Below are 23,253 nucleotides of genomic sequence, written 5' to 3'. Positions count from 1 at the left end.
AGACTCCAACGCGAGCTACCTGAGACCCGGCGAATTTTCTACCGGATATGGATGTGCTTTAAGGAATTCCAGTGTTAATGTAAGTATCAATTAGAAATTATGGTGTATTGTGCTTTATTTGTTTTTGCAATATATAGATCTACGTATCAATGCATTATTTTCCTAATGCCATCAGCTAATAAAGCTTAAATAAGAAATGGTAAGAAAGAGTTATCGTCCTTAGATTTGGACCTAGGCCAACTTTGAAAGAAGTCTTGATTATCGTGAAAAAAAATATTGAGAGGACATATCTTTCTATTTCAAATGCCAAAATTAAATTTTAATGTTGCATAGGGATTGTGTTCAATTTATCAAACACTGAAATGTTGCATACAATTTACCATTTCCATGCAAAAAATATTATAGTCTGTTTCATGTTTGAGGTATACATGTATGTATCTGTGAATGTGCATGTCACAAGCAAAGAAAGATGCATTGCAAGTATCTTAAAACTTCTAAACTTAATATTTCTTTGATGGAAACATAATCATTTACCTAATCTAGCAGTATAGATAAAGTGAATTTATTTTATGAAGAAAGTAAATTTTATTGATTGGATCTATTGTGGTGACCAGGGGGTGTGTATACTACCTATTCATAATTTTTTGATATTTAAAGATTTTGATAATTAAACTCATTGATGCATGCAGCACACCTAAGAAAATTAGAATGAATGAAAAGTATATGACATGTATTTGTATGATTATCATTTGGTACATATGTAAATGAAAAATTCCAACTTTTCCTTATATGATATGATTTAATAATAATAATACCATATTTATATAGCACCCTTTTCATACACTACATGTATGTACGCTCAAAGGTGACCAATTATGGATTGTTTTTAAGTGGAGGGAAAGCAACAATAAATGGAAATTAGAACATGACTAGATGTATACATGTATATATATATAGTAACCAAAGTATATAATGTACCAGTGATAATTTTAAAAGTTGATCACAAAACTGCAAAGGACATCAGGGGACAGTGCATTATATTTAACAGGATCCTCCCTGTATCTAATGCAGGGATGTAATTGTCATTTATAACATGTATATTAAATCTGGTAAAAAATGTGCATATTAGACACCAGTGGACAATGCATTAATTAAAATTTTTTATCAGATCATGCATCAATCTTCTTATATGTAGCAAAATATCGCAGTCTTTGATTTATATAAAATCATAGTAGAAAACATTTAAAATTCCTGAGTGGTGCAGGTCTCATACTCATTTACAGATTGGCAGTTTATAGCTCTGAGTTTCTGTAACCACACACATGTATTACTAATGTTTATTTATGCAAGCATTTATGATATATATTAATCATTAAACACATATATTAATGTGACGGGACAATATACATGGATATACATCATAACGTTTTCCTTTATTGATACATTATAAGCAGTACATATTTTCATAAGTCATTTCTAAAAAAACAATTTTCCTTTTATGAATGAAATACCGACATGCATTTCTGATCTTTTTAATTAATTTAGATTTACTTATTCCAATTACAAACTTATAATTACAGAAACACACATGTAATAATATCAATAATCTTTTTCATATTTAGATTAGTCATGTATCTGTATGTTAGAGGACAATCTGTACAAAAATCTGAAATCAAATAATTGAATCACAATTAGGATTACATTGCACTACACTGTAATTAACTATTGTTTTAATATACATCAACTATATTTTGTCTGTAAGAAACCTTTGCTGTTTCATTTTTAGTATTACATTTCGCAACATAATTAAACAGTTATAAGTCTCAGAAATCAAAATTGAGCTGTGATCATCCAGAAGCTGTTCTAGAAATTTAGGAGAAGAAATTATTTTGCATGATCATTTAACATGGATTTTTTTTTTCAAGTTTGGCCAAGTTAGGATCATAGTGTGCACTAAGTATTATTTAACCTAAAGTAAAGAATTTTGTAATTATAAGCTCCCTTTAATGAAAAGCTGACTGCAATGTTAATCATTTTACATGTTTTAGTTTGTGCTATATATTTAACTGAATTGCCTTAAATTGTAAAAAACATTGTGAATGAAATACAATTGTAACTGATCAAAATATTTATTATATTGCATGTTGATGGAGTTTTGAAAATTTAAAAGCATAAATTAAGGCATCAAATAAATATTGTGTTTCTGACCAAAAATTAAACACACTACCCTTAGTTTTTAAAATAAACATATATTGTTGAAGAGATCATTGAAGAAACATTGTTTGGGGGACTTGACATCTGTAATTCAATTTTATCTATAATAAGGAATTTTAATCAAACTAAATCTAAAAGTTTCATTGACAATTAAGTGAAAATAAGTTCAATAAGACACAATTAATTTTTTAAATGGAGATTGTGATCAGAATATTAAAACGTAATTGTTTACAGTTAAAGAAAAAAGTTACAAATTATATGTTCCAATCTGAATTGAAATTAGACTGGTATATTCGACTCGTCTTCGGTACACCTCAATACAAGGAAGTGTATCATAGAGAAGTGGGATTCTTTTTCTCTTGCCATTATTTTGACTTGCACAGCAATTTATATTTTTAGCCTAAATTTCAAATCATAGTACATATTTGTGCATGTGTCTGCTTTCAGAGTACTTTTTGGGGACTTTGAGTGATTCACCACCCTTTGAACAAATGTATTTTGAGATCCTCAAAGGAATCCTAGATTTGTCAAGGTATCACATCTTCCTATAATTGAATGTAATGATTGTTTTCAAGATTTTAAAGGAGATTATTCTGTCTACAAAGTGAGATCATTTTATCTGTCCTTAAATTTTTAACCAAGCTATACACTGCATGCAGATAATTTTGTTTCTTAAAAAATTGTTATAGTATTTAAACATCTTTTTATGCATGGTTGTATATGTACATGTAACAGAACTTATGAAGTACATGTATATGTGTTCAGTGTTTTATTATGTAAAATCTACTTAGGGGTACAACTACATTTACAAATTATGTACATGCATACAAAGGCACAAACACAATTTCTACCTCAAAACTTTAATCAGATACATGCAAGTCAAAAAATTTAAGATTATAAGAATTGAGCTAATAATTATACATGTAGCAGATCTTAGAAATATTTTCATGAAGAGATACATTATTGCTTATGCTATCACTTTGCCTGTATTTCTGTCTTGGTTGAGTATATAGTACACTTGCAGATGACACACACTGTTTCATGGAATACTGAATCTTAATTACTGACAAATTGTATAATTTCATAATATTACATTTTTTGTTACATACTAAATAAGTGCATGATTTTTTTCCTTTTAGAAGCCATGGTTTAATTGCTGCCCATCAAATAGTACTGTGTCTTGCATGTGTAAATTGTAAGTATTCAATGTCTTAGTATAAATCGTTAGTATTTTGAAGCATGATGTTACAGTTAGATTATTATGTCTCCCCTCTTCCAGGGGGATCGAGACATTGTTTTTGTATTTTCTGTCTGTCACAAATTCTTGTGAACGCTTCTCCTCCTACCGTATATGGCTTATCCCCTAGACTTGAAACTTTGTACAATGCTTCAATGCCATATGGAGATGTGCATATTGTTGGGACGGGAGGATCCAATTATTTTCCTAAAAGTTATAGTGGATCTAAGAGGGGTGGAAGATGTTTAAATAGCTTGTGAATGCTTCTCCTCTGATATGGATTATCAGAGTTAGACTTAAACTTTTCACAATACTTCAATGCCATTTGCAGATTGGCATATATTGTAGGGATAGGAAGATCCAATTGTTTTCTTAAAATCTTAGGGGTGGAGGGTATAAAATAATTTGTGAACACTTCTATATGGCTTATCGGAGTTCATAAATGCTTATATGCTTCTGCTCATGCTTTCTCCTCAATACCATACAGTACAATAAGGGGCAGTTTCATTTGGAGAACTTCCAATTTGGGGAGCTCAGGGAGACATTTGTATTTCCTAATAAACAATCTTTAGTTTCAAATTGTGATTATGGTATTTTTGTTTCTCTTCTATAAAATGTTAATTATATTAAATATCTATTTTGAAAAAAAATCATAAAATATATATGTAAAGTTATAATTAAATTTTTTCATTCTGGTAAAATAGGCATAGTGTATATGCAGTGTAGGTAGAGATAAATCACATAGCAAAGAAAAATTCCAAATTGATTTTAGCTCACATGAGCTGAAAGCTTGAAAGAGCAATTCTGATCACTTTTTGCTGTCATCAGTCCATCTGTACAACCTTTTCAACTTCTTCTCCAGAACCATAGTGTTAATTTCAGCCTAACTTGCCACCCTTCACAGCTAGGGGAGATAATCACAAAATAGGGTGGGTTCATTAAAAGTCTTCTCAAGAACCACAGGGCCAGAAGAGCTGAAATTTACAAGCAAGCTTCCTGGCATAGTGTAGATTCAGGTTTATTAAAATTGTGACCCCCTAGGGATAGGATGGGGCCACAATAGGGGATCAAAGTTTTACATGCAAAGGTATAGGGGAAATCTTTTAAAAATCTTCTTCTCAAGAACCACTGGGCCAGGAAAGCACAGATTTACAAGAAAGCTTCCTGACATAGTGCAGATTCAAGTTGGATAACATCATGGCCCCCGGGGGTAGGATGGGGCAACAATTGGGGATCAAAATTTCACATACAAATATATAAGGAAAATCTTTTGATTTTTTTTTTAAAGAATCACTGGGCCAGAGAGTCTTACATTTATGTCAAAGCTTGCTGACATAGTGCAGATTTAAGTTTGTTAAAATTATGCCCCCCCCCCCCCCCCACCCCACCCCAGGGGAAGGGTGTGGCCACAATAGGGGATCAAAGTTTAACATACAAATATATAGGGAAAATCTTTTTCTCAAGAAGCCATTGGGACAACAAAATTAACATTCACATGAAAGCTTCCTGACATAGTGCAGATTCAATTTTGTAATAATCATAGTTATGGGGGTAAGTTGGGGCCACAATAAGGATCAAAGCTTTACATGCAAATATACAAGAACAATCTTTAAATATGGGCCAAGGTTGCTCACATGAGTTACCTTGGTCCATGGGCCTCTTGTCTTTAATGCTATTGATACTAAATTGAAACAGAATAGATATCTAGAAGGAGTAATTAAGACAATCAATCAGTATTCATATTTCATACTGGAAAATAAAATTTAGATAGCTTATATTGATCATTGTGAATTTTCCTTTCTTTCAGAGATTCATTTTGAGGAAATAGCTGGTGTGCAGTGCACATTCCTAAATGAATTCATCAGTTTACATTAAGGATCTACCTTCAAATCCTGTAATCTGGGATGCTCTAAAGTGCATGTCACAGACTAAAGTTATAAAAATAACTTCCAAGAATTTTTAAGAAATTGTTATATACATGTATACTGATATTGAATTAAATTTTATAAAATTTCAGCATCTGATTTTATGTATATATAGACATATTGTAAAAATTTTCCACTCTAAAGGTTTAATTTCTTTAATATTTAAGACTTAAAAAAACCTTTTGCAGATACAGTGGTGTAACATGGTCTTACTTTCTGATCAATACATATAGATAAGAAAACTATGTATATTTCAATAAATGTGGAAAATTTTCAACCATTGAATTTCCATTTATGAGTAGTAACTTGTACATAGTACTTCTTAACCAACTTTGATACTGTTTAACTATAACTACCTGCTTGCATGCATTGCAGAGCACAACCGTAGTAATAATTCACATTTGCTGATGAATTGCTTTAGCATAAAGAGTAAAATTAGTACGTTAAGTTTTAAATTTATGAAAATGCATATTAGGCTTTTCACAGATATTTCTTAAGGTATATAGAAAATATGTATATATTCATATAATTGTATAAATCCTGTTAATCTAGCTTCTTCCTAAGTGAGGTGTATGGCACGTCATATTTATACAATGTATCTACCGGGTATTCCTTTAAGGATTTCATATATAATTTATGAAATATCTTCTATTTCTGATAAGATATCTAATAAATCTTATAAGATATATATCTCATATAATATATAGTTTATAAAATATTTAAGATATATATTATAAATTATGAAAGATATCTCCTAAGCTTTATAAGATATTTTGTATATCAAATGATATAATGTTTAACAGATATCTTATAAAACATAAAATATCTTAAATGTTTTATAAGATTTCTCACAAGCTTTATAAGTTATCTTACATATCTTATAAGATATCTCATATACAATTTAAAAAAAAATATAGCTCAAACTTTGATAATACATGATATCTTATAATATACATGCAAGATATCTTATATGTTTTATGATATATATCTTATAAAAGTAAATTCATATGATACATTATAAAGTTAACAAGATGTCTTATAAAATTTCGTTTTTGAGATATCTTGTAAAATATCTTATTAAGTTTGAGATATCTTAAAAGACATAAGAATATGTTTTAGAAGATAACTTATAAAATATATAACATATTTTATCATCTTTTATCAGATATCCAATTATAAAGGATACAATTAATATATTTCATAAACTTTAGAAGATATCTTGTAAGTTTAATAAGATATCTTATAAAATTTATGAGATATCTTTAAAGAGGAATAAATCTGAAAATAGCATGCTATAGAAGTGTAGTAATAGAATCTAACAATAACATCAATTTCATTTTTTCTGTGACGTTGATGATTAACTTATAATGTGATATATCATTTTGTGCAGTTTATATGAGTTGCAATTATACTATAAGGGAGGAATCGCACATTTTCTTCACTAATTCTATTTTCAATGCAAAATATTCTCTTTTTGTAACCAATGCTGAAGATAACTTAATTTGTTAAAAATCCTTGACAAGAGAAAAAAAATTGTTTTGTCCTGTGACTTGCCCACTCTACAAAATCCTAAATCGGGGAGGGGGAACTTTTCTCCTAAGTTCGAAAAAATTCATGATTTCTTAATTCAGAGGGTGGAGGGGGTGTTAAAAACTTACTACCAAAGATAAATTTTTTATACAAATTCTCCATGAATACATGCATATATGTTTGCAGTTCTGTCTTTACCCTAAATACCACTATAAATGAAAAATGGAAGAAAGCAGTCTCCCCAATTTCTTTATTTGCATATGTTATAAACAATGGAATTATTACCGTTGCCCCCCCCCCCCCCCCCCCCCCCCCCCGAACAAAAGAAGAAAAGACCCTCCCCCCTCATGACACGACAATAAGACTAAATATCAGTTAAACTACAATCTAAATCTTTAAATGACTTTAACTTCCTGAGCTTTTCACTATTTCACAATCATCGCTGGTATGACAGTACTTAATTGAATTTTCTAATTTATATAGAAAATGACTATAGCTTTGGCAGATTTATTTCCGGTTTCCTTCACTGCGGAATTTGACCTCACCTCTAACCTTTTAATGGGTCAAAAAACCCACGTGGTGTAAATCTAAATAACAATAACGTTAGTAGGGGTGTTTCATGTAAATCTCAACTTTTCTGACTCAGTGGTTCTTGAGAAGAAGATTTTTAAAGATTTTTCCTATAAATTTGTATGTAAAACTTTGATCCCCTATTGTGGCCCCATCCAAGCCCAGGGGTCCATGATTTTAACCAATCTAATCAAAATCAGATCTTCTCTAACCGTAACAGTTAGAAAAGATCTGATTTTAATTAGATTGTGATTAACTTTGAAGGGATGTAATGTTCATTCACTATTTGAGTTGAGTGCTTTTGAGATATATCGTACAATCAGGCTTTCAAGTGACATTTTGCAAAAAATAAGGGCCATTTTTAGGGCAAAATTATCAAAAAATAAAGGCCTTTTTTAGGATTTTTAAGGACTTTTTAGACAAAAATAAGAGTTAAATTTACAAATCAATAGGAAAGAAAAAATGTTTTACTCACCATTTGCAAGAGCAATAATACAACAAGAGGCCCACAGGCCTTATCGGTAACCTGAATACTAGTGAAAAAGTATCACTACTTCCATGGGCTATGAAATCTAGAAAAAAATTCCTGTTCTAAATATCTAAGCTAAATTCTAATGTTCAGCAACAATATAAAACAAGATGTGTTCTTAAAACTTCACTGCCCTCAAAAGTGATGAAAGGCTTTAAATAATAGGTGTATTAGCAAATATGACTAATTTGGACTCATCCTAAAGTCATAACCCTGGGTTGTGAAATTCACCATTTTTTGTACATCCTTTTCTGCTATTCCTAAGTATGCATTTAGATTTTATACACCATCAGCAAACTTACACATAAATACTATATACTAAGTTTGGCCCCATCCTGGGGTCAAACCCTTACTCTAGTGAAAATCAAATTTTCAATTTTGGTAAAAGACTACCTGCTCTATCCATTTAGTTTCAATTTAGTATCAAAAGCACTAAAAAAAAATGTAATTTAAGTGTTTTACACATAAACACTATATAACAAGTTAGGCACTCCCCTAGGGTTAGAACCCCTACTCTGGGGATCATGAAATTTACAAGTTTGGTAGAGGTCTTCCTGCTCTACATCACTATGCATTTAGTTTTTCTTACATGTGTGTGGTTCTTGAGAAGAAGATTTTTGAAAATTTGTCATTTTGGGGCAGTTTTTGCCCCGCCCCTAAGGCCCCAGGGGTGCAGGAATCCTCAAATTTACAATTTATGTTCCCCTTGTTCCAAATATGTTTCATACCAAATTTGAAAAGAATTGGAATGATAGTTATCAAGAAGATGTTAAAAATGTCTATTGTTCACACACTTAATAAATGACCATTTTGGCCCCACCCTGATACCAAAACCCCTACCCCTGGAATAATCAAATTTACAATTTTGGTAAAGGACTATCTCTTCTTTCTAAATATCTATTTACTTTCAATTTAGTTTCAATAGCATTAAAGAAGATGTAATTTAAGTGTTTTACACATAAACACTATATAACAAGATTTGCCCCGCCCTGGGGTCAAAACCCCTACCCTGGGGATCATGAAATTTACAATTTTGGTAGAGACCTTCCTGCTTTACATCACTATGCATTTAGTTTTTCTTACATGTGTGTGGTTCTTGAGAAGAAGATTTTTGAAAATTGGTCAATTTTGGGCAGTATTTGCCCCACCCCTAGGGCCCCAGGGTGCTGGAGTCCTGAAATTTACAATTTATGTCCCCCTTGTCCCAATGATGTTTCATACCAAATTTGAAAAGAATTGGACTGGTAGTTATTAAGAAGAAGTTAAAAATGTTCAATTGTTAATGCACAACGACGGATGATAACCAATTGCAATAAGTCACCTGAGTTTACTCAGGTGACCTAAAAACTAATTATATACCCACTCAGAAGATCATACCAGTGGTCATCAACAGCCATATTCGGCATTCAGTACAAACCATGATATAATTCAGGTGGACTCCCATGGCTCACAATCAATGCTGAATATAACTGATAACCATCAAGATGTCTTCTGAGATGTACATTTAATCAACATATTCATTTTCTGAAAGTATACTAAGACTAAATTTAATAAATTCCAACACTTACTTTATGTCAAATTTATTAAAACTTTCAAAATTTGAAAATGTAGGAATTTCAACAAAAAATTAGGGCTTTTTTAGGATTCTAGAGCTCAAATAAGGAAAATAAGGGCTGTTGTAGAAAAATAAGGAAAATAAGAGCCCGCTTGAAAGCCTGTACAATACACATTACATACCAAACAGCCCTCGTATACAATAAACACAATCCATACAACAGAATCCATCTCAAGGCTTTCCTACTTTACATTTTTCTTTAAATTTGGACTCTACAATTATAGCAAATTTGGTTAACATCAAACTTGTCAGGAAACAAAAGTGGTCGTTATATAAACACTGTTAGTATATACTTCAGCCTGAATATATAATTTAAAGCAAGAAACATTTACACAAGAATGAGACATTCACCAATGGTCTTGACATCATTTTCCAATGAATGCAGATCCACAAAATTTCCTCAGATCAGGTATCTGAATAAATCTTCAGTTTTATCTTGTTTAACAATTAACCGTGGTGTTTAAATCAGCTCTAGTTCTGGTAAATCGCGATCTTTGCTCAGCTACTATTTGACTAACTGGTGGTGGTGGAATTGGAGCAAGGTGAGCAGAAACACGTCTTGGGTTGTCAAATTCCAGAACCATACCCTGATTCATTTAGTACATGTATATACCCATTTCAGATAAATTGCTGAGCCAACAGTATCCTTCTATAAGTCTACAAGTCCCTTGTACAGCAGGTCTTTGACACAAAAACTTTGGCCTAATTTCAATAGCTATGATACATAAACAATGCATGGGTGGTCATCCAACAAGAGGCCCATGGGCCACATTGGTCACCTTCGCTCATATTTAAAGATTTTTCCTTTCGCATTTAAAACTTTGATCCCTGTTGTGGCCCCAACCTACTCCCGGGGGCCATGATTTTTACAAAATTGAATCTGCACTATGTCAGGAAGCTTTCCTGGCCTAATAATAGTGATTTTTAAGAAGATTTTTAATGATTTTCCCTATATATTTGTATGTAAAATTTTGATTCCCTACTGGGGCCCCATCTTACCCCCGGGAACCATGATTTTTACAAACTTTAATTTGCACTATGTCAGGAAGCTTTTGTGCAAATGTAAACTTCTTTAGGCTAATGGTTCTTAAGGGGAAAATTTTTGAAGATTTTATCTATTTATTAGTTAGGCCAAAACTAGAACTGTCCTAATGGGACTAATACCCCCCGCGGGGCATATAAGATGATGGGAAATATTTAATGCAAGCACATTGGATATTTTCACATTATCTACAGGGCAATCAATGTGAATGCAGAAGTGTATATTCTACAGTACAGCAGTACATGAAATATTAAAAATATGCTTAATATAAACAATGAATACTATTTGGCACATTTTAGGCTGTATGGTTGCAAATCCCTGGTCAACTCTTCTAGTCTTTAGTTTATATTCACTTTGTTAAAGATCATTATGTTATGTCAACTTTACTTTGTCATTGATTTTGTCAGTAAATAAATGACATTAGCTCAAGTATTGGTATTGAAACGAATTTGGTATTATCTCTGTGTGATAAATGTATTCCTATATATTCCTTTAGTCGAGCTAAAGTTGTGAATCCGGAAGTGGATTGAAAGTTACCGATACATTGACCAATCAAATAGCTAGATTTTAGCCAATCATAATGCTCAGTCACTATCCAATCACCTTGAAGCTGTAGGGTATAAATACTGCGAAACAAAGTCAATCTACACTTATCTGGACCAAGAAGAACATCGCTTAACAACGGTAAGGTATAGACGTGGCTGAATAAGTCTTTCCTATACAAAGTCAGTAATAATATAACTTTATTAAATACTTTACATAGGAATGAGACATTGCTCACATTTACCCTTACTTCCGCTACATTATTCTCATTAATACAGACTGAGTCAAATTGAGCAAAGACAAACATTGAGCAATATTGAGTAATTGAAGTGAGTAATTTTGAGTTGATCAAATTTTGCTATAATTGTGCGTGATTTCATTGTTCTTTGTAATATAACTAATCATTGGAACTGATCATTGTCTCAAATCATTTTACTGCCAATCACTGTTCAATATCTCGGAATAAAGCCGAGAGGACCCACATCGCTAATCAATATTTTGAGCAAGTAGCTCAGTCTAAATTGAGAAACCACGGTTGCACGCTACAGTATTATTGTAATCTTTTTCACTGGTATAACAACTCTAAGTAGCTGCAATAAAGGCAGTTTACTATGAATCCCATTGCCAGGGATAGTTGAGATTATAAATACTATCTGACAAATAAGTATTCAACACACATGAGCCACTTTATGTTTTACCGAGAAGTCACATGATTTTGCAGATATAGTATGTGGATGAGAATGCGCAACCCCCAAAATGAAAAGAAAATGTGCGTAACTTCTATAACTGTTAAAATATTTCAATGAAAATAGGAGATGCACAACTACATAATATATAGATGTGCATAAAGTTTGAATGAAATATGTCCAGCGGTATTAGAAATAAACTTCGGACAAATTGTGTCTACGGACAAACGGACGGACAGACGGACGGACAAAGTGATTCCAGTATACCCCCCAAACTTCGTTTGTGGGGGGTATAATAAAAAAAATGTTTGTTTCAGGTCGCCAGATCGACCCTAATAATTTTTTTTTCAATTTTCCAATTTCAACTATTTCAACTATTACCCGAAATGCCAAGACATTTATGGTAAATGTATATACATGTATATCAAAACTCAATCACATACTGTGTATTGTGTCAATTAAACATTAATTGTGCTCTGAACCCATTTTTATCTATTAAACACATTGTACAGACCCTGAAGCGTACTACTACACCACTTGCACGGAACGGTACGAAACGATTCTTGCACAGAACGGTGAACAGTTTGCACGAAACGCTGAATGATCTGCACGGAACGGTTTGCACGAAACGTTGAATGGTCCACATGGAACGGTGAACGGTTTGCATGAAACGCTTTGCATGAAACGCTTACCACTTTGTAGGCGTGGCTTGCACGCTTTGTGAACGGTCTGCACGAAACGGTAGGCGCCGTGGCCTGCACGCTTTGATTTTTTTTGGTATCATTTGGTTCAAATAGTTTCAATATAATTGCAGTATTCTAGGTGTTAAAAAAAGGTTGAGAAAGAAATGATAATGATTCATTTTAAATTATTGCTCATGTACGACGTGGTAAATTTCATTTTTGCTTATTAGATCAATAAATTATGAACACGTTGGAATGAAAAAAAAATGAATTCTTTTCTTAATTTCGGAAATAAAAAAAAAGTATGCAAAAATTAATTGTCACGGAATATTGATTAATCAAATTTTATTGGTTCATTCCTCTATTAAATTCATTGAAACTGAATATGAAATGATCGCATCTGTTTCGCTATTTTTGTACATTCATTCTGAGTGTCGTTAAAATACATTTGCAATTTGTATATTCCAGGCCTCTTCCCAAAGACAGATGTTGAATATACAGACTCTTACACATTTTATATACAATGTACATGTGTACGTGTATGAAAACAGATAAAATGATTTTAAGAAATTTCTCGTCAGGAAAGATTAAAATATTTTTGGGCAGGGAGAGGGTTGTGAACGGTCTGCACGAAACGCTAGGCATGACCTGCACGCTTCAATTTTTTATCTAAGCATTATTTGTTTCATCCTGGTGTTAGTTTAAACAAGGAATAGTTTAATGACTTACGAACACATTGGAATAAAAGGAAATGAATATTTTTAACTTCGGAAATACAGGGAGAAGATGCATAAATTGTATCATCATGGAATATTTATTATCCAACTTTATTTATTCATATACTCTATTTAATTCATTGAAAAAGTCGCATCTGCTTCACTAGTTTTGTACATTCAATCTGAGTGCCGTTAAAACGTGTGCAATTTGTATTTCCAGGCCTCTTTTCAAAGACAGATCTTGAATAAACCTACACATTTTTACATACATGTATGACAACAGATAAAATGATTTTAAAAATTCTCGTAAGACTGGAACATATTCTCGGGCGGGAGGAGGGATGCATCTAGACATAAAATTAGTCAGTCGATAAGAACCTGTCACCTTGGATAAGAATTAAGGGAAAATACAAAACAAAAAGGAAACAATCAAAATATGATTGAAATAGATTGAGAAATAAATAATATCAATGAATAGATAAAACAAATAATGACTAACTACAGTAATGATCAACAGATATGTGAGTGGATCTAACATCCAATTTTAATCAGATTGTTGCATTTGCCTCAATTTTAAACCTATAGAAAACTGCATTCAGTTTAGAGAGACAATAGATATAAACACCTCTTTTATCATATTTCAATTGACCCCGCCGATTTTCACACCTTGTGTACGAATGTTAATTTCAAATACACGGAATAGCTGACCTCTATTGTGGTTTTAAAAAAAGGACCTTGGAATTTGCGTAGAATATACAAGTTATACACACAGGGGCTCGGTTGTCAGATATTGAAATTTTGTATTATTTGTTCTTGAATAATACATAAATAAAATCCACCACCAAAACCCGCTCTTTTCGTCGTTTTAAAAAAAGGTATATCATATGTACATTAAAAAAAGTACAAAATTTCAATATCGGACAACCGAGCCCCTGTGGTTATGCACAGGTCGGTCTTTGCATTATGCAGACAGTTCCGATAAACGATTTAAAAAGAGAAACTTGATCATACAAATGTAACAAGACAAATGAATTATTCCTATTTACAAATAAAAATAAATATAATAAAAAGATAACGAGGGCAGAGATATATATTTCTCACATTATTAGCAGTGCGAAATTGACTTTACCCATGTGAGATTTTTCTGTCTCATACTGCTGCTACGTCATTTGATTGTGACGTCATATATTTTCAATGATTTACGTTACACAGTGAAGATTTACGTTACACGGTGAAGTAAAAATATTTTGCATTGTTATCTTTCAATTTTAATGTATGCTATATACATTAAAATTGAAAGATAACAATGCAAAATATTTTTCTAGTGAACAACCTTGGGTTTATTAGTTTACACTTATAGTGTACACCATTTTCGGGTATGCTCTTTCTGCCTATCTAATTAGTTTTTCCATCGAAGTTCAAATGATTTTGATAATTTAGAATTCTCTAAGCTCCTAAATTTATGCACTAAACTGTAGGTAAAATGTGAGAAAAATAATCCTTCATTATTTACTCTCATGGGATAGGGAAATTCCACCTCTGGAACAAGATTCGCTGTCCAGGACTCGGCAAAGCCTTGTCCGAGACTGCAAATCTTGTTCCCTTGGTTGAATTTCCCTATCCCACACTCATACTAATGAAAGTTTCTATTAGTCTCTGCACTTGCTAGAAACTACCAAGGGTGAGAAAATGGTGTCGGATTTTGCTCTGCCAGGTGGTTTTATAATAAACTGTTTTCTTTCGATTATTTGCAGATTTTCACTGTTGAAAGCCTGTCTTAGAGACATTTTGAAATAATTAGTCAAATTCCCCTACAATGTTTACCTGTACTACATCCCATGCCGAAATGACTTGCACGATCTGTACGTTTCTAAGGGCGTGGTTTGAACGATCTGCACGTTTCTATGGGCGTGGCTTGATCCTGCACGGAACGATTCTTGCATGAAACGATTTGTACGCAACGGTGAATGGTCTGCACGAAACGGTGAACGGTCTGCACGGAACTGTGAACATTTTGCACGGAACGGTGAACAATTTGCACAAAACGCTGAACGGTCTGCACGGAACGGTGAACGATTTGCACGAAACGCTGAACGGTCTGCACGGAACAGTGAACGGTTTGCAGGGAACGAAACGAAATGCTTTGGAGGTGTAGTAGCACGCTTCAGGGTCTGTATAACAACTTTAACTATCAAATTTTCATTGATTCGAAGGCACATATTAATTTTCGTTTTTTAATTATTAAAAAAAAATATTAAAAACCTACCTACCAACTCTTTTTCAAAATCATAGGTGACCTGAAACAAACATTTTTTTTTGGCCTTCTGTAAAACTTTGATTCCCTATTGTGGCCCCATCCTAACTCCAGGGGTCATGAGTTTCACAAACTTGAATCTGCACTATGTCAGGAAGCTTTCATGTAAATCTCAGCTTTTCTGGCTCAGTTGTTCTTGAGAAGATTTTTTAAGATTTTCCCTATATATTTGTATGTAAAACTTTGATCCCCTATTGTCGCCTCATCTTATTCCTGGAAGTCATGATTTAACACACTTGAATCTGCACTATGTCAGAAAGCTTTCAAGTAAATTTCCACTTTCCTGGCCCAGTAGTTTTTGAGAAGATTTTTAAAGAATTCCCTATATATTTGTATGTAAAACTTTGATCCCCTATTGTGGCTCCATCCTACCCCTGGGGGCCATGATGTTAACAAACTTCAATCTGCATTATCCTGTCAGGAAGCTTTAATGTAAATTTCAACTTTTCTGCCCCAGTGGTTCTTGAGAAGAAGATTTTTAAATGACCCCACTCTATTTTTGCCTTTTCGTGATTATCTCCTCTTTGAAGGGAGCATGACCTTTCATTTGAACAAACTTGAATCCTCTTCACCCAAAAATAAAAGTATTTTCCAACCTATAACTACATGGACATTTTTGGACACTAGTCCCAATGAGACATAAAATCCAATCCCACTTGTTCCACCAGTCACAACAGCAAGTTTTCCATTTCTCAAGTGCAACTCTGAAAGGAAAAATCAAAGAACATCAATGCATGATGATATGAAAAGTTTATGTATTTTATTTGTTTTGAATTATCTTAATATTCAAAGTGGACATGAATTTCTGTGATTTTCTTTAAGTACACTTATAATAAATATTAGAAAGAGTCTATCATCTACATAATTATAGTTACAATGTTATACATGTTTCTTGGTCCCCTCATCCGAATACTTAGTCAACGCCGCACCTTGTGAAAATAGGATATCCCAGGAAGTCCTGAGACAAAATCCCAGGATTTATCAGGATTGACATGAAAAGTCCTGCTTTTTTTAAAGCCAGATTAACAAGGAATAAGAGGGATGGTATTGGCAGTGGGACGTTTCAGGACTTTTAAAGGGACTGATTCACGATTTTCCTCCAAATCTTATTTTTCACTTTAAATGATTCTAATATGTTTAGAAGGTTTCACAAAAAAAATTAAGGTTATTTATCATGATAGAAGTTCATTATAAAGAGTTTATTATTTGTTTTGAAAACAAAGATTGAGGTGTGTTATTGCACGTTTATGGGGTTTTCAAAATAAGTGGATATATGGTCCAAGTATATTGCATATATCACATCTCAAGTATGCTTTAGGTAAAGTGTGTCATTTAAAAGTTAAAATTTGTGATTGTACAAAATGAAGATGTTTTAAATTATAAAATTAACATTTCACTGGTTGGTTTGTTTACATAAAAAGACTCGAGTCTTTGTTTACATAACACAGAATCAAAGCTAAAATATTGCTCTTATCTTTGCAAGCAGACGGTCCAAATTTTGGTTGTCAACATTAAAGAGCTATATTTTTAATATCTAACACCAAAAATGAAAAACATTTCTTTCAAAAAACGTGAACCAGTCCCTTTAAGGATAATCTGAACATTTTTGTCTTTTATAGTCCCCCTTACAGAAAAAAGGTACATTTTGGGTACCTTTTTGGGGTACATTTCGGATACATTTCAGGTACAATGTGGGTACACTTTGGGTACTTTACGGGTACACTTTGGGTACACCTAAAAGTACCTGGAATGTACCCAAAAGGTACCTGGAATGTACCTAAAGGGTACTCGAAAGTCTACCCTTTTTGGAACCGCACTTTAAAAATATTTCTAGCTGCAGGCGGGTACTTTTTCGGGTATATTGTTCTTTCCCCTGCAACTGTCTAAGTTACTATTTTCGGGGGTACCTTTTGCGTACCCTATTATTTCCAACTTTCCAAGTTTCAATTTTAGGGTACCTTCTGGGTACAATATTTTTGGGTACACACTTTGGGTACGCTTCGGGTACACTAAAATGTACCCGGAAAGTACCCAAAAGGTACCGGAATGTACCTAAAGGGTATCCAAAAGTCTACCCTTTTTGGAACCGCACTTCAAAAATATTTTTAACTGCAGGCGGGTACTTTTTCGGGTACATTTTTCTTTCCCATACAACTTTTCAAGGTTTTAATTTTTGGGGTACCTTTTGGGTACATTATTTTTCAACTTTGAAAGTTTCAATTTTTGGGGTACCTTTTAGGTACAATTTTGTCAACATTGTTGTTCCCATTTTGGGGTACCTTTTGGGTACATTTCTTTGATACATTTTCAGGGTATATTTTGGGTACATTATTGATACAATCCAGGTACATTTTAGATACTTTTCAGGTACAATCTGGGTACCATTTCAGAAACTTTTCAGGTACATTTTAGGTACAATTCTGGTACTATTTTAGGTACTATTCGGGTATATTATTGGTAAAATCCGCTTACCAATTTAGACAGTTTATAAGTACAAACTTAGGGTACATTTTAAGTACATTATAGGTACTTTATGGGTACAATTTTAGGTACAAACCCGGTGCCATTTTAGGTACGTTTTGGGTACAAACTGGGTACATTTTAGGTACTTTCCGGGTACAGCATAATTTTAGTACCATTTAAGGCACTTTTCGGGTACCATTTAGGGCATTTTCCAGACTTTGCTTGCCTCTCCTAAAGTATACTTGACTAACACTTCAAATGTACTGGAGTTCTGCTAGTTTTCATGAATATTACCAACCATGTGTCCTGAAAAAATGAAGAATCTTAATATATGAGAATTGTATTTAATTCATACTACAGTCAAAACTGCCATAGCGACCCACTGTATTAAGCGACTCACTGTCGTATGTGACCATAAAAAGTCCCACCCCCCCTCTATAGTCTACTAACATGTTTATTTTCAATTTATAGCACTAAAACTATTTAAAGATGAATAATCATTTTTACATTGACATGCATAAATAATGGAAAACATTCCATTTAAATAAAACTGTATTTGATATATGTATAGAAATCTGTAGACTAGCAGCATTTATGTAGAATTTCGGCTTACGTTTTAATAAACAAAACAAACACATAGCCATTTGATTGCTGCAATTAATACACAGAGTAGGTACTGCTCACTTTGATATGGGGATCTATGATCAATTATCGGTGGAGATCAAACTAGTCCGCTTGTACCTACAGGTAATTATTACGAGAAATAGTCTTGCTGCAATCATCTAATTTTAACTAAAAATTTATAACGGGATACATAAAGAAAACACAGAGGTCTATTATTGGCCTATTATTGGAATTCCTCTTACCTATAAAAACTCTGTTTATGTCCATTGCTTATATCGTTAACAAATTTGTTTTGACGTTTTTGAAAAGTACAGTAGTAAATATATAATTTTAATTTTGATGTTTCTTAGGAATTTTAAATCTATGGAAACCCCCCAAAAATCATTTATCTATTGAAAATTATCATTAACAGTCATGGGTTTGCATACATGTCAACTTTCCCGATTTGTGCGGGATTCTCCCGATTTGAAACAACTGAAAAGGCAAATCCTGATATCCCGATCGGGATTGCAAAAATACCCCGAAATCCCGATTTTCTAAAAATATCTCCCATTTTACAACAACAAACCCCCATTTCCAACCGGAATTTGAAATCCCGCGTCATTTCTGAACTGGCCAATCAGAAATCGGGACAATAGTCAGCCATTGCTGTTTACCTGTGTTGCCAATCTCTCACCAGAGGGCGTTACGCTACGCTCCACAACACCTCTGTTATCGTCTAATTTACAAGAATTTTGTAAAACAGAGCGTCTTTGAAAATAAAATAAATCTGCATGATTTTCATAAATAAAACATACATTTATGAGTTAAAAACACATTGGTAGGTATCGAAACGCTGTATTGCGTTAGTGCAACCTCCATATTTATGGAACTATTTTGTCTTGTCAAATGTATTATTTCACTTTCACTTCGAAACTATGGACTCTACATTAAAAAAAACTAGCGAGATTATAATGATGAAAATCTGACATAGCACAAAGAACAGAAACGTGCCTTTCTGTTGGAGTCAAAGATGTCATTTTGTCCGTGCGAGATCATGTGGTTAGCCGAACTATTTATCAGACGATAACAGAGGTGAAAGTGAAGCTTGCATAGCGCGCCCTCTGGTGAGAGAATGCTGTGTCGCATGGTGTCGGGTTGGTCTGCCTGTGTTGGGGTGTTTATTGGACAGTGCGAAGCATGTTTTGATAGTAATTAATCGGGAAGACGGATTTCAAATTGACATATCCTTTACACAAACGTGAATGACAACGATGATAATGTCACCACCAAACAATCGGACATTCCTGATTTTTGCCTCTCGCTGACAGCATGCAGCATCCAAAATTTGCAATAAGGTACGTCAAATATATATTTTTTCCAACTATAATAATATAGGCTATCCAAATCTATCCGTCTATAGCGATGTATTATATAGTGTAGTATTCAATAAATAGATTTTGTGATGCGTAATTCGCACAAGTCTGTACTGAATTTTATATTTAGCAAGTAATATCGTATGTTTTGATGTGGGGTTTTTTCCTGGTAATTATTTCAGATGTCATGGGTGCAAAGGTTCATAGCAGGGCAGATCACTCCTTTTCTGGTTGCAATGCAGATTATTCCACCAGACTCTGCAAGCCCATGTTTACAGACAAGCAAGATCACCTTTGTATAGTCGTACCTAAATGCATGTGCTTAAATTTTGATATATAGACCAACCAATGTTTATTGTATGGTGTAAAAGGATGCAACCTTAAGTATTATTGATAATATGTATGTGACTTGTTATTGGAGAGGATGTTTTGCTGAATAGATGATTTTAATAAAATATTTATGTATATCTTTCAAAGTTTTTTTTTTTATATAGTTAATGGTCAAACACATTTGATGTTGTGTTAATATATGATACATTTACAATGATTTGATTGATATTTTATTTGAAAAGACAAATATGTATTTTCATGCTAAAATGTCGTGAATTTTGAGCTTTGAAAAAAGGTCGTCGCGCGCAAAATCCCCCATGGGGATTTTAAAAAGTTGGCATGTATGGGTTTGTTGTTTATTAACTACCGCTTATATCCATGGTGCAACAATATGGCGTATTGATTGTATTCGATCATTTAATATGTGCATATCTGTTTATAGCATTTCGTACAGAAATTTGAAAGGGTCACTTGGATTAGCCAGGCACCAATTATCACCCTGGACAGCACAGGTAAACTATAGAACTTATAGAGGCCACTTGTGTTTTTCACACCTCCAGTAGATAATTTCCCACCTGGCAGGTACCGTATATACTCGCCTATAAGTCGGATTTTTGGGAGTCAATTTTTGGTCCAAAACTCTATGTCCGACTTATAGGCGCGTCACAAGAAGATTGGTATTTTTCTGGGCGGCATAATGTAGTGTTTTTTAAACAACTCCGACGATTATCATGAACTACCACACAAAATGAATGATTATCTAGACATATTGTATTGTTTATGTATTTTAAAATTATGTATAAAGTTCAAGTATTTACATGTTTTATCTAGTTAAAAATTATTTAAATACCGGTAACTAATACTTCCAATTCAACTAATCTATCGTTTATTATTCAACTATTGTAAGTTGAATTACGAACCCGATTTAATATTGAAATATTCAAATGTATACCGGCTGAAATATATTTCATAAAAGATTGAATATTGTTAACAGATAATTTAGATCATCATTCTTGATTCTTAAAAACTCTATTGTTGATACGAGGAATTATACCGGAATCCCACAATAACAGTTTTCGCAGGGCGAGTGCCACTAAGTAAACACGGTGTCAGGTACTGGTAATAAGGAGACAAAAATTGCTTAGGTAAACAAGGGATCATTGTCCATAATAGATCAAGGGTTGTGTTTAAACCCCAAATGGATATGACTTGGATATTGAGCACCACATAATTATCAATTTCTCAAAATATTTTTTGAAACATAGGTAAAAACACTAGAGCATTGACTTGAAATTGTCAACTGATTCTGACAAAAAATTGTACCGACTTATAAGCGGGTCAATGACAAATTCCTACAAAATAACCTTAAAAAATACAACCGACTTATAGGCGGACCGACTTATAGGCGAGAATATACAGTAGGTCAGTCATTTTTCACACCTGGCCAATCTTAATCATCCCTCTGGCCAAAATTTTCTAGTCTTCCAATAGTGGCCGGTAATATAAGGGTAAATTACACATGTTTGTTAACAATTGTACTTTAAAAAGTGGCCGATGTCCGGTTTTCAGGGGTGGCTGGTTTTGTGAGACTTTCTTTGTAAGGAAATGTTAAGGTTTCTGCTGGGACTTTGAAAATCGGCCGATATTCAGGAAGAACCGGTTTTATGAGGGGCCGGTTTGGAGAAGTTTCACTGTACTTTGTATATGCAATGTGCTCTGCCTGTATTAGATTCATTGGCATATGAATATATTTTGAATTGAATTGAATTACATTCTAAAACAAATGATTGATAATTAAGTTTGTGATGGTCCTACAGAATTAGATATAGGTAGGGATATACATGTAGGTGCTCAAGCACTGTGGTATACAGACTGGTTCCGGTTACAATAGAAAAATTAAATTCATTCCTTAAAATGAATTGCCATCAATGATTGCTCATTCATGCAGTTACAATTTCGGTACTGTTTTAAGATATTTATTTAAAGCTTCTCCCAACCCATGCCACCTTCTATCCGTATACTATCAGTACAGTCGTTTGCCTAGTTCTGGATCACATTTTTATTAACGATTGCTAGCGGTATAATCCAAGAAGATACTGTAGGTTTTAATTGTCTTGTGAGAAGATCAGAAGTTACTAAAATGAAAAAACAAAAATTATTTGAAAATCGTGGTAAATATCACTGGCCTTTGCATTTTCCATAACCATGTTCATAGGTCAGTTCCAAATCACACTGCCAGTTCCGAATCACGGGGATGTTTGAAACAACTGCAGGCCGATTCGACCTTTCACTGACGCGATCCGACTTTCAATCAGTCCGAAACTTTAAATCAGTATGTGTGTATGTTTATTTCACTTAATATATACCTAATTTTTGTAGAAATAAAATAAAATCAAACACTAGTTTCAATTAATCTTTACATTATTGACGTTATATATATTGAACAATATTCAAAGCTTCACATTTAGGCATTGGCATAGCCAAAACTGCGGCATTCAAAATTCTCTTTATTAACATTAATAATTATCTTTCTCTGGGTGTGGTTATGATCTAACCTTATATCTACCCGGGATAACAATCCTTCGGCATTTTCATGTGGAGTTGGCGGGGTTGGGAAGAAAAAATAATAGTCATTCATGTATATTAATATGCTTAAAATTAAATTGACTACAGTAGGCCTATGCTTTTTAAATATCAATTTCAAAATGTAAATCTAGATGCAATACATAGTATGTTTATTGTCTCGATTTTCTCATTTTAAAATGTATTTACGGGGGGGGGGGGGGGGGGGGGGGGGTCCATTTTGGTAATCAGAAAAAATAAATAATAGTTTATTGTGTTTATAAAAAAACAAGATGTGTTTGTGAAACACAAATG

At 33.1% G+C, this 23,253-nt stretch overlaps 1 protein-coding gene and 1 long non-coding RNA gene across 5 annotated transcripts in view; one reads left to right on the top strand and one right to left on the bottom strand.

Moving 5' to 3' along the window:
- The window catches only part of LOC125683164 (dehydrogenase/reductase SDR family member on chromosome X-like), a 103,744-nt gene that overhangs the window by 68,271 nt on the left and 12,220 nt on the right, over window positions 1–23,253 (bottom strand). For 3 of the 4 annotated variants that reach the window (XM_048924008.2, XM_048924012.2, XM_056139596.1), the window contains exon 2: window positions 16,201–16,308. In XM_048924008.2, the coding sequence (XP_048779965.2) occupies window positions 16,201–16,308 (108 nt within the window). Of the gene's footprint in view, window positions 1–16,200; window positions 16,309–18,161; window positions 18,187–23,253 lie in introns of those variants that run through there. The other variant, XM_048924009.2, reaches the window with a different exon arrangement.
- LOC130046778 (uncharacterized) lies at window positions 3,352–5,467 on the top strand. The gene is made up of 2 exons (XR_008795782.1): window positions 3,352–3,409; window positions 5,259–5,467. It is a non-coding gene; the product is annotated as an uncharacterized LOC130046778 (long non-coding RNA).

Source organism: Ostrea edulis, chromosome 6 (genome assembly GCF_947568905.1).
Source record: "Ostrea edulis chromosome 6, xbOstEdul1.1, whole genome shotgun sequence".
In the NCBI taxonomy this organism is placed as follows: domain Eukaryota; kingdom Metazoa; phylum Mollusca; class Bivalvia; order Ostreida; family Ostreidae; genus Ostrea; species Ostrea edulis.
This window is presented reverse-complemented; position numbering and strand designations above follow the sequence as displayed.